This window comes from Triticum urartu, chromosome 2A, assembly GCF_056163025.1.
Source record: "Triticum urartu cultivar PI428250 chromosome 2A, HENAU_Tu73, whole genome shotgun sequence".
Taxonomy (NCBI): domain Eukaryota; kingdom Viridiplantae; phylum Streptophyta; class Magnoliopsida; order Poales; family Poaceae; genus Triticum; species Triticum urartu.
Window position 1 is genome coordinate 378429108 of NC_141874.1, and position 12782 is coordinate 378441889.

Genomic DNA, 12782 nt, shown 5'->3' on the forward strand with positions numbered 1-12782 from the left:
GGGCGTTGTGCTCTAAGTCTTGGGGTTGTTACCCTTGCTGCGGTAAGCCGGCAGTATGAATAAATAGCACAGGTATGTCATTTACTTGTTCTATGAATATGTGAGGTTTTGATAACCAGCTCTGGTTATGGATTATACAGTCACCAGCAATTTTATATGGGGCATTATGACCCGCCCTAGGGTAAACCGCCAGGGCACGTGTTATCTGATTGTGTGCAGGAAATATGTTAAGTATGGTCTGCATGATTGAGGATATTATAAGCATAAGTGGCAGATCTTCAACATCAGACCGGCGGTTCGAAAGTATTATGCAAATAAACATCCACGACGGCATGGCATATCATTGTTTTCAACTAGCCTATTACAAGGCATCATGTGGCCCAAAAGAATAAGTGTTTTGAGACACACGGCATCCAAATGTTGTGGCTGGTAAACAGGCTCAAGGGTCAAGACTCCTGGTCTTGGCAGGTTGAGGCTTCCGGGTCATCCTGCGCTGGCTCTTCTTCTTCCTCCGTTGTTTGGAAGTTAGGCGATGACCAATCGATCCCAGTCAAAGCTTTGAAAACAGCTTCATCGTCTATAAGGGTTGACGGGTCAATGTCAGGAGCGAAGGTGTGCTTACGTGTTGGCGGGATAAGGTCCATGGCCTCATGAGCTGGTACCTTCACTTTGGCATTTTCAGCGTCATAAACCAAATGATATTTGGAGAGATCAGTTTCCTCAGCCAATTTGCTTGCCCAAGGACGCATCTCTCTTTCTATTTTAGTGAAGTCATCAGCGCTAAAGGGAGACCCATCCTCTTTTAAACTGGGACAGCCGGTTGCTATCTCTTCTGGGTCAAGTTCAGCGTGCCACTCCTTTGCCCGGCTCAAAGCAGTGATGGCATCGGCTCTAGCGGCTGATCGCTTTAATTCTTCCACCCTTTGTGGTAGCACAGACAGTCTCTCCATCACTTCCTTGATGAGCAAAGGTGCTTGCTTCTTATGCAAGGCAGCAAAAATAGCCCGTTGAGCACCAGTGTACAACTGCTCCACAAGGGTATATACAGCTTTCAGCTTTATGCGCATATCATCGCCCAGCTTGGAGCTTCTGGAACCTGCATTAGCAAAGATATTTATAAACCGGTTCCATGGTTGATCAATATTGATAATGAAAGAGTGAAGTACAATATTACGTACCAAAGATGGCTGCTATCATGTTGTTGATTTGATGTTTTAAGACGGACAACTCGTCAGCTACCGTCTTAAGGGCAGCCTCGACGTCTTATGCTCTTTTCAATAGAGCTGCCTTCTCGGTCTCCCAGCTGGTTCTCTCAGCGCTGAAGTCCTTTTTTAGTTTTTCAACGTTTTCCAATGCGGTCTTCAGCTCTGATTTGGCCTTGGAAGTCTCTGATTGCTGGGTTTGAATGTTTTGCCTCAAATCATTGACTTGGTATTCCTTCATATTTAGTCCAGCCTGCAACATGAACAAGATAGGAATCATTATGATCGTCTTATTTGAAGTCCCAAGCACAATACAATTATTTTACTTGGCACTTGGGGGCTAATGCATATTGCTCTTTTTTGAAGACAAATCTTTCATGACCCGTCTTAGCGATGATGATTAAAGCCGACTCATGGGGGCTACATATTTGGATTTTGTTCATAATTATGGTGATAAGTCCCGGCTTAGCCATGCTTACTAAGCCGGCCCTTGGGGGCTACAGGTGCAAACTTGAGCACTATTATTTGAAGTCCCAGCTTAACTTTTCAGTTTAAGCCGGCCCTTGGGAGCTACATATGTGAAGTTGAGAAACTACAATATTAAAGTCCCGGCTTTAGCTATTCAGCATAAGCCGGTCCTTGGGGGTTACTTGTGTTAATTCTGTGGTTCTAACATGCTATGACATCGATATCAAGGTCAACAAGGATATTTAAAGTCTGTAGCATATTCAAGTTTATCATATCCAGTAGACTTGGCGGCTGACATATATATATTTGTATGACACAAGTTTTTTGCTTACCTCAAAACGATCTTTCACGAGATTAACCAAGCCGGCTTCAAAGTCACGGCTGGTGTGGAGGTGGTTCAAGTAACCCGCGTGAAGCTCCTGGGCGTTGAATTAAGCAAAGCTCTCCGGATCCAGCTTCCACTTGCCTTTGTCAACAGCGGAGAATTCCTCTTTGGCGTTGTGCTTGGACAAGACGGTAGGGTTACCTGGTGCTGTGAAAGTCATCCCAATAACTATGACATCTTCAGTTTCTTGAACCGGCTAAGCGGGGCTGGGCGGCTTAGCGTTCTATGGATCAATGTTGATGGGGTCCATGGTGACAGGGTGCTCTTCTGGTGGCGGGTCATCCATGGCTGCTTCTGACGCTTGAGGCAAAGATTCAGACATTGTATGCTTTTCCAGGTCAGCCACCTTGGGATCTTCAGACGGTTTATTAACCTTCAGCTTCTTGCTGGGTTTTGCCATGGCATTGAAAGTAAAACATATGATGAGAATAGTATACCAATTGAGTAAGGTGTTAAATCAAGCAGGCTTAAGTGTTCTTACCCAGGAACAGTCTTGAACAAAGGAACTTGAGTCCCAGTGGAATCGCCTGATGACGAGTGAGAGGTTCCCTGATAGTTTGAATCAGAAGGGTTAAGAGGTTGTTGAAAAAGACCCGCCTTGGGAAGTGCCAAGTAAGAAATATGTGAAACCTCTGGATGGCGCTTGTGTGGAACCGGCGTGTTGGGTAAGCCGGAAGAGAGAACCCCACCGTCGTTGTTCCAGGTTGTGCGGCGAGCTTCATGCTGTTGTTTCTTCAAAAGAAAGTTGGGATCCAAATAAGCTAAAGGGTGAGAAAACCTTACTTTCCGGATCTCTTGTCAAACTTTCTGTCTTGGCAAATGTTCTGAGCCGGAGGAGAGAATAATTACCTCTTCACCATCTGCGTGGCTGCCTTCCGCGTCATCCTGATAGTGATCATTGTCAATAAGATGTATAAAAAATGAGCCAAGGGAGTCAAGTTCTACCTCCGACTCATCATCATCCAAGTTAAATAACCCGGGGGGGTTGGTCTTCTTCTTGGTAGGCTTTTTTGGAGCCTTATTCTTTGTCTGGACCTTCTTGGTCGGTTTATCTTCCATTTTCCTGTTCCAGAAAGGAGAGTCGGCCTGCAGAAGGTCAAAATAAGAATAAGAAAGCAAATTGACAGTTAATGAGTTAATGAAAATTGCTCCAAAATACTTACGACTGGCGGCTTGTTGAGGGTACAAAAGGGGTTCAGCCCCGTCTTGCTGCAAGTGGCCAAGCTTTCGTTCAGTAATGTCTTGACCATCTTGTTGAGGCTCTCTTCGTCCAGTCACACTTGGCTATGTCGTTGTGGATCTTTGATGTCACAGGTATACTCACACATCAAGCCGGACCAGTGGCTTAAGGGCAAGATTCTCCATGCGACCCAGCATCAGACTAAATCAACTCCAGTTAAGCCATTTGCCATTAAGGCTCTGATTTTTCCAAATATGGGCATATATTTGGCCCGTTCTGTTGTGCTGATCCGATCGGGGAGGGGTGCCTGTTGTTAAGCCAGCTTTCACGATAACCCGGCAAGGGAATTTCACCCTCTGGAGATGTGTCTTGCAATAAAACCAAGTCTGGTTCCAGTCCTTGGGGTGACTGGGAAGTGTACCGGCTGGGAAAGTAGCTTCTTTGCGCCTCTGAATTGAAATACCGCCTAATTCTAGGCTGGGCCCATCTATGAACTCAGTTTGACGGTTCAAGTAATAGAGTTCCCTGAACAGCTCGATAGTGGGCTCCTGTTGAAGATATACTTCGCAAAATACTTGGAAGTTGCAGATGTTTGACACAGAGTTGGGCCCAATATCTTGTGGATGAAGTTCAAAGAAATGTAGTACATCATGAAAGAATTTTGAGCCGGGTGGAGTGAACCCCCGGAGCATGTGATCAATGAAAACCACAACTTCACCCTCTTTTGGTTCAGGGGTGGTCTCAGTTCCTGGGGCCCTCCGGTGGATTACATCCCTTTTGGCCAGGACGCCTCCTTTACAAATTCATTAAGGATTTGTTCTGTGACAGTAGAAGCAACCCAATTGCACGAAGTGACGGTCTTTGTAATTTTGTTGGTGAAAAGCCTAAAGAAAAAATATTGTCGGTTTAAGGTTATACTGTTAAGCCGGCCAGTGGTCAAAAAATGAGTGTCGTGCAAGGCTAATTCATGTACAGAGGATGATGTGCTCTAAACATTGGTATGCTTAAACCGGAAAGATAATGCCGAGTCAGGCAGATATATATTGGCGACTTAAAAGGGGACTAATGGTACATGGCGGGTTACGGTTTATCAGTCAAGCCGCCCGAATAGTTGCCATACTTCAGATCTATAAGTAAGGATTTGCTAAGTGATGACAAATAGATTCCACAGATTGGTGCTGTAATTTTGGATCTACAACAGTTCAAAAAATACAAATAAATTTTAAACCTAAGGTGGTAGCGGCAGAAAAACTCATATGTTCAGATGAGATCTTTTCTATAGAAGGAGAATCTTTTTTATTGATAAGGGATGCTAACTGTTGCCGCACAGCTTTGGGACCATATTCAGATCCAACTACGCGATCTAAAGAGGAAAAACGAAGAATGGCAAAGAACTCCGATGAACTGGGCAAACCCTAGTATGGATCTGGTGTAAAGCAAAGCGGGTACCTGTCGATGCTGATGAACAGCGGGAGCATGCCGCGTTTCTCTGGTCCGTTCTGGTTGATGCAGCGGCCGGAGTTGGAGATGCTGGAGGAAGACGGCGGTGGAGGAGCTCGGGCGTTGTGGAGTCGCAAGAAGGAAGAAGACGCAGAGGCAGGGGTAAAAAATGAAAAGAAGGACCCCCCTCCCCCGTCCCTATTTATAAGGCAGTGGATAAATGGCATGCGCAGGAATCCAGGAGACCGAAAGGTGATTATGTGGCTGCATGGACGCCTCGATTTTCGAGAAGTCCATTAAAGATAAAGATATACTAAGATGTTCTCGACTTCGTGCGAAGTTAATGCGAGATGACGTCATGGTGGGTTAACACAATTCTATGAGCTGACGTCATGGCAGGTTATAACAAGTTCATAAAAGTTGACGATGGAAAACTTTGCTAAGTCAAGCACTAAAGATTGATGTGAACAAGTTCAAATCAACCTGGGCCTAATGTTGGGGATGTAACTATTGGGTATGACCCGCCCAGGAGGGGCCGGGTCATACCACTAGCGACTTAAAGATGAAGATGGCAGGTCATGAAGCAAGCCTATTGAAGGCCCAAGACCCAAAAGGTGACTTGAGGCCTAAGAGGATGAACCGCCATATGTTTAACTTGTATTGTAAGGAAAGTTTAGTTAGTTACCAAGACGGACACGTTGTGTATGAGCCGGTCGGGACTCTGTAAACCGTCGAGCATCAAACTATATATAAAGGGGTGACCCGACGGCGAGTTAAGGCAGGAAATAATTGATCGAGAACTAGGTCAAGTGTATTCGCTCCCTGGTAATCGAAACCCAAGCAATACAACTGAAAGCAGGAGTAGGCTTTTACCTCGTTGAGAGGGGCCGAACCTGGGTAAACTCTCTGTGTCCTTTGTTCCGTTTAACCCCTTCAAGCTAACCTAGCTGCGATGGCTCCACACCTAAGTCATTTCGCTAGGTCATCTGTCGTGTTAAATCCACGACACTCCCCGTGCCCCTGGCTCCGTCCACTGCCCCATGAACCTCTCTGCTCTCTCCCGTCCCCTTCCTCGCTCCAGGGATGCAACCATCCATCGTCAGAGCCGGTCACAAGCTCATGGCGGCACCCGAGCTCAGCATCCCCCCTCGGCTATTTAAGAGACCCCTAGGCCTCCCGACCGCCCCAGGCTCCTCGCCTCACTCCTCTAGCCCCGCCCATCAACTCCCCGAAGCTCGCGCCCCTCTCCTGCTCCTCCATCACGACCATACCCGCCGCCTCTGTCCGCTCCAATTCCGGCAAGCCGGACCCTCTCCCTCCTTCTCTCCACCACTAGTAGACCACCTTGACACCGACGCATCTCCCCCACCTCTCCATTCGTCGCCAGATCCACCATGGCCTCGTCTTCAGCTCTGACCGGCAGCCTCATCCGCCGCCCTCCTGGCTGCCATCGCTTCGGGTCTCCTCGTCGTCCGTGCACCACCGGGGCGGATGCGCGGCGTCCTCCCGAGCCCGCTGGTGGTCCAGGTCCACCAGGGGTGGCCCGAGTCGCCGGGGAGCACTGACGCACGCGCCCAGCCGCAGCTCCTCTGCCCCACGTTGGGAACAAGAGGAGGACCCGGGGAGGAGGAGGGAGGAGACACGTGGGGCCCGCCTATAAGTCTCTATGCGTTGACCAGCCTCGGGCTCGCGTGGTTTAAGTGGAAACGCATTTTGGGTATTACGTTTTCCTCTAAGGTAAGCGTTTTCTGTTAGTGCTTCAGCTCAAAATACGTTTTCCTTAGCTGAAAGCGTAATCATCAAAAATGCGCTTTCTGTTTAACCCGCCAGGGACCTTTTTGTGAATATTTCTTTTACAAAGTTCCTAGCATTCAACTGACTATATCTTTTCACTCACAACTCCGATTGAGGTGATTCCAAAGCCCGCATCTTTGTCTCGTCGAGAACGTTCTGATGGGATCATTTTCACCATGTGGAAACATTTTGAAAATGACCATTTTGCCCCTGCCCTTATTCAGCCCCCTCCGAGAGAGAACGTTTTCCAGCGATTCTCTCCGCGAGCTTCTTGTACTTCCTATCAGTGAATCCATCCACCCCAAGCAAGCCACACCCTTCATTTGCATGAGTGCAATGCAATATCATGGTTTATTTATTTGAACTTATTTAAAATATTGCATTAGCTATGTATGATTTGTTCATGGCATTTCTTGGAGTTGTTTTGATCTTGCTACTGCCATGATGTTATTTGGATCACTAGGACTAATGCTTACAGATGGTGGATGACATGTGGCCATTGGATTATTAGTGGCTTATATTTTTTTGATATATGATATTATGCTTTGGAGTATTATTTTGGAATTGATGCTATCATGTGGATCTTAGGTTAATATCTTGATATCGTTATTGGATTAGTAGCATCATAGTCTTTGGATTCATCATGGTCTTAGTAGTATGCTACCCTTGGGGTTTATTATGAGGTGACTATATTATTCTCTGGATTATTTGTTGGATATTGTTATAACTTGGATTACAGGTTGATAGATGATATTGGAGTATCAGTTATCACAAATCTATCTTTGGGGACAAATTTCGTCATTTCATTGGTCAGGTGCCACTGACCCGGGCTTTTCTAGTGCAACAACATTTGCCTTTTATGGGAAGGCCCTAATGCGGTTTATTGTTGTGCCTCTCGCCGGTGCCTCCAACTAGGTAAGGTTATACGTGTGCGCTACCCTGATCAGGTAGGCCAGTATAAACCTTGTGTGCCCAAGTTGTTTGCACGGTTTTGTCCCCATTTGGGACCGTTTTTGCTTTGCCACGACGGTGGCCGTTGGATCTCCAGAGTGGCATCGGGGCCACCGATGACTTAGACCAAAGGGGAGTTGGTCGAAGTGGCGGGAGAGTGTCATGGCAGTAGATCAGTTTTGTCGGAACGTCGTTGGTCCACCAGAATGGGAGTACAAGGCCATGGGTTTTGTGATGTGGGTACAGTGTGTTAACCTCTTCAGAGTGTGTGTTTAATCTATCGATAGTCGCGTCCACGGTCATGGGCATAGTTCGTACTAGGTAACACCGTTCGATCAACACTCACATGACAGAATGACTTATAGGTGACTTATATGTTGATGCTATGAGCATTAACAGTTTGGCAGGATGTTGATGATGATGTAGGGATGATCTCGAGGATGATCATTCAGTTTGCGATGTGGTCACGCGGTGATCACATGGAGGTATTGATCACAAGGTGATCGAGGAGATTTATTGCTTGGCCGAGTAGCCAAGAGTGAGATGGTTCTTGAGATGTTGGTTCATCAGTATTCTAGTAGTATCATATCATGCTTAGTTATTATTTCCACATCATAGTAGTTGTTAATAGCTTAACCTGTTAAATGCTATGTTATTGTCTTGCCTTGATGTTTTTGCTTGTGAGCTTGCAAGTACATTCAATGTACTGACCTGGCGTGTCATGCCAGATTGCAGGTGATGCCGTGATTGATCGTTTGTCAAAGTTTCCGTACGTGCGAGCTAGATCGTGTCCCAGCCAGAGTCCCTGCGGAGTGGAGTTCACCACATTCGTCGTTGTTCCGCTCTACGAGTTGTTCCGCTGCTAGCATAAAGCTACCTTAGCATGCGTACTGTCACCATGCTGATCCTTTGTAATATCAGACCCTTGTATTCATTATCCTTTGTAATAAGAGTTGAGTTGTTCTATGTCAAGCAGTACCGTATTTCAGAAGACTTGATCTTTGGGCTGGAATACGGGATGCTCTTGTTCCTCTGAGTCGGGGTGCCACAATTTCTCTTTAAACTTGCATACAAATGGGGTATGCATGTCTATTCTATGAACATAATAATTCAAATAATGATATTTCGAGCACATACAGTTGAACATAATTTAAAAGCCACAATTTATTAAATTCAAGTAAAGGTAAAAATTCAAAGTGAAACGTAGCAAATCCTTGAAATGTTTCAAAGTAAACATAACAAATGGTCCAAATGACTCGAAGTAAACATAACATGCAACATATGATTCACCTAAACATGCAGATCAAACATAGAGCAACACCCCTCACTCCCATTACCGTTCACATTCCCACTTCGGCATGGACAAAGAGTCCACCGACTCGTTCATCATATTGACATATGATTGATCGCTACATAATAGCAAATGTGAACCAAACGAGCTTTGGAAATTGCCATTTAAAATTATGATGGCATTTTGCAAAAATTAAACAAATGAAAAACAAGAAAAAAGTACCATTCCTGCATTTCAGCGAACAACTTATTGGTGTTGCACATGTAGAAGTCGTCGGCGGCCTCGAAGGTGGGGACGTCGAGACATCTCCGTGAAGGAGGAAGAAGCAGCTGTGGCACAATGAGGAACGTTGCCTCCTTCCTCCCCCGCAACGCCGTTGCATACAGGTCACATGTCTTACTGTGCGCTTAGGCCAGGGCGACAATGTTGGTCGAGGGTGGAGGTGGTTGCAACGGTCGGCAGCAAAGAGCGGCGTGTCAACGCAGAACCTGTGAGGAGAGGGGGGATCGGTGACCTTCACAGGTAGCAGGAGATGGATGTGCTCATGATACTTCAATTGGAAGAGGGGTTGTTGCTTCCAGCCACCTATTGGGGTGGTATCAGGAATGTTCAATTTTTTGAGACAGCAATTTTCCCTAAATAAGTTGAGATGTTTTAATGGGGCTCCCCAATAATTTTTGCGGATTGGGCCTCTGCTGGAGCAGGTTTTTTGGCACAACCCCCAAATGTCAGATTTTTTATATTGGTTACAAGGGGACACTGCTTTCTTCTTCTATAGATTCCCCTTTAGGCCTCATTCGGTTTGGAGGATTTTCGTAGGAAAAACATAGGAATAAGGATTCCAGAGGAAAATTTCCTATGTATGCATTCGGTTTGTAGGAAATGCGTGCAGGAATTTCGTAGGAATACTACTCATTTCCCGTGTTTTTGGAGGAAACTACACATCCACTCAAAGCTCATTTTACGCGTAGGAACGAGGCAAGTCAATTCCTTAGGATGGCAAGTGCCATCCTATCATATTCCTATACTACTCCTAATTCCTATGTTTTGATTTCCTCCAAACCGAATGAGCCCTTATGGTTCAGAAAATAAACAGTTTATGCTAAACTTTCAGCTGACATGTCTGCAATAGTGACAGACAACGCATCGCTTATATGGCTTCCTGAAGCTCAGGCGAGCAAACCTTAAAGAACAAAGCCACGTGGAATGCATAAGGACATGCAGCTCCGGTTAACGAAGTGCATACAAGCTGAACTGCCACCGCGACACTAGCTTCCCGCAACAAAAGGGTATGTCTTTCTTTTTTCCTTTTTCAAATCCAGAAAGACGCGTCTTAGGCGTCTCAATCTAACCTAGTTGAGAGGCGCGCACGCGCACAGACTAGCTCCTCTCCTATACAGCCCTCAGATGAAGCCTCCACCAAGTCTCTACAATGGCTTTCCACCCTAACTCAAGTTCGCCGTTGTACTGATGAGTTTAGATTGGACAGCAAAGCCTGAAACATAGGCCAACGGTCACCCCTGAATGGAAATTGATAACTCACATCATTCTGTTTCAGAAAGAACAGACGGAGAGTCAAAGTGAAAATACCTGATGGTTGCTCCATCATATGCACTTCATTCTGCTGTAGCTGTACTGACGCCCACAACCTGATCCATGGCAGAAAGAGGATTGGTCAAACAGATCGGATCAATCTTCAATTTAGTTTTCGCTGGCCATGGTCTGACTCTACATTGCGACAGTGGTTTCAGGGGGGTCGTTGCCCGCCACTAATATACTCCCAAAACGTCTTATATTTAGCAACAAAGGTCTACATGTGACAGGTTATCACGATGGAAATCAATTATGCCCAGAATTTGCCACTACCTGTGCTACTAGTATCTATTTTGGAATAACTGCTAATACAATTTTGAGAAACGAACAAATACTAGTCATGAACTAGTAGCAACAGCAGTAACAAGCAACTCTAATGCATACAAATGATTCATTAAATTCGTGCAAAAATACTTCTGTAACAATAATCAAGGAAATCCGGAGTATGTGATAAGATGGGGTTGGCTGTTTGTCATGGCAATAATCTTGGTCATGAGCAATCGCACTATGTAAAATCCTGGAGCTGGTAAAGAAACGAGTTCATAGTCTAGACGTGTTTATGGTACAAGTACGAACCAGCTAGAATCATACTCAAACATGATCATTTCTGAGGCTGCTGTTTCCAGTATTCCGTAGCACCTAGTTCCTTACCAAGGCTGTGTGCATCGACCAATGCAGAGGCTGGAGTTGTCCCCTTTTCAAAATAAAAAAAAATCTAGTTCCTTGCTAAACATTTTATAGCTGTTAATGCTGCACGATATGGAGGACGCAATGACTTGGACAGATTAAAGCCTAACAATTATTTTGAGAGGATAGTATGCCCTCTACAGGTTAAAGTGAAATTAGTTTCACAAATTAGTGTTTCTACTCTGCTGGGCAACCAAGCAAAAGTTCTCCTCTTTCTAATTTACTGTACATACAGGTTGATGCCTTATTTTTCCGAGATTGTGGTTGATGCTTTTACATACCTGTGAAATGTATTCTTTAAGCTTCGAGCTGATGGATTCATCCAATGCCCTCTCTGCAAGCTCATAAACCATGGAATGGCCTTCTGGACCAGCAATCTTCTCCTTCAGCAAGTACCTGGGCAAAGATACCAGGTCAAAAAAGGCAAAAGTTGCCAGTGAAATCCACTCTGCAGCACGCCCTGAAAGTACCAGCAACCTTTGTTGCACTAGTAGTTCAAGCGCCTGCTTATTGTTGCCGAGAACAGGGTGGTTCTCATCAGTCTCGTTTAAGCCCAGCCGTTTAAGCTGACGCCAAAGGTCCTCTGAAACGTGTTTGTCAAAAATCAGTAATATCAAACGATAAAACCTCTTGACTACTGCGAGAAAAAGAACCAGCAATCCCTACCTTCAGAGATCTTGCCACCAGCGACATGAACAATGCTTATGACAACAAAAGCAAATCCAGACACATGGGCACGCTCCTTATCCTCGACATACTTGCTGTACACCTCAGGGTCCAGCTTACTTACCAGGACGTAGCTCTTTGCGTCCTGATTACCTAAACACAGCTCGAGGTCATTCTTAAGCTCAACCACTTTCTACCTTACTACATCATCAGCAAAGATCCTGGCTGCCGTGTGGGCGACGACATTGCAAGATCTAAAGAAGAAGAAAAGCAAGCTTACTGGGCTGCTGGGAGGAGGGGCGTCCAGAGCGGGTGGACGTGGAGCGGGTCCTCTGGAGCTCCCTCATCTCATAGCCGAAGGTCGCGGCAAGCCTGTCCCCAGTCTCCTTGATGACGAGCGCAGGGAGCGCTCGCTGGCGGTAGTTCTTGGTGATGATCTGCGTGAGCTCCTCCCGCTTGATGGGGCAGCCGGAGTTCTGGTGCGTCTTGAAGAGCGCGTAGCGCATCACCTCGGCCACCAGCTTGTCCTTCTCCTGCAGGGCCCGGTTTGGGCGGATAAAAACGTCGAACACCTTGCGTGCGGAGGACGAACTGGGAAACGGGGAGGAGCAGGGTGTGGCGTACCTCCGTGGAGATGTCGACCTGGGCGAGTTCGTCGCTGGTCGCCATGCGATCCAAGAACTGTATGACGGAGAGGAGAGCGAGAGGGATTGCGGCGATTTGGGGCGGAGCAGAAGAACCCTAGGCTCGCAGTAAGCGGTTTGTTTTCGTGGTAGAGTGGCGCGAGGGAGACACGGCGGGAAACTGAACCGAGCGGATGGAGGGAGCGGAGACGCGCCCGCGCTAGCGCTTTAGAGGATAAAGGGACAGTGATATCCTCATTCTATCTTTAATCCTGATGCTCGCATTTATTTTTATATTTATTTTAAGATTTGAGTAGGATGTGTATATGTGCATTTATAGGGATAAGTATATGCTCATATGTATGAGTGCTTAAGTCTGTACTGATGTTCAAAAAAACTCCAACGCGCGACATTAAATGGTCCGGCCACGGACCGTCGTTCATTTTTCGTCCGCTTTTCCGTCCCAAAATTAGGCCGTGTTTGCTGTCGAACAAACACGCGC

At 46.1% G+C, this 12782-nt stretch overlaps 1 protein-coding gene and 1 long non-coding RNA gene across 4 annotated transcripts; both read right to left on the minus strand.

Annotated features, from left to right (window-relative positions):
* Positions 1-280: 280 nt before the first annotated feature.
* LOC125541563 (uncharacterized) lies at positions 281-2540 on the minus strand. The gene is made up of 3 exons (XR_015615100.1): positions 2003-2540; positions 1179-1455; positions 281-1096 (listed from the first exon to the last, which is right to left on the minus strand). It is a non-coding gene; the product is annotated as an uncharacterized LOC125541563 (long non-coding RNA).
* A 6043-nt stretch (positions 2541-8583) lies between these two features.
* Positions 8584-12508, minus strand: LOC125537374 (melanoma-associated antigen G1-like protein). 3 transcript variants are annotated; one of them, XM_048700681.2, is made up of 7 exons: positions 12282-12508; positions 11938-12190; positions 11658-11810; positions 11469-11574; positions 11273-11387; positions 10302-10360; positions 8584-9199 (listed from the first exon to the last, which is right to left on the minus strand). In XM_048700681.2, exons 1-6 carry the CDS (start codon positions 12324-12326, stop codon positions 10328-10330), a joined length of 705 nt encoding a protein of 234 aa, XP_048556638.1. In that variant the 5' UTR covers positions 12327-12508; the 3' UTR covers positions 8584-9199; positions 10302-10327. The 3 variants fall into 3 exon arrangements, with proteins under 3 accessions (XP_048556638.1, XP_048556635.1, XP_048556636.1); XM_048700678.2 differs by lacking the exon at positions 8584-9199 and adding an exon at positions 9896-10206; XM_048700679.2 differs by lacking the exon at positions 8584-9199 and adding an exon at positions 9896-10231.
* Positions 12509-12782: the final 274 nt, after the last annotated feature.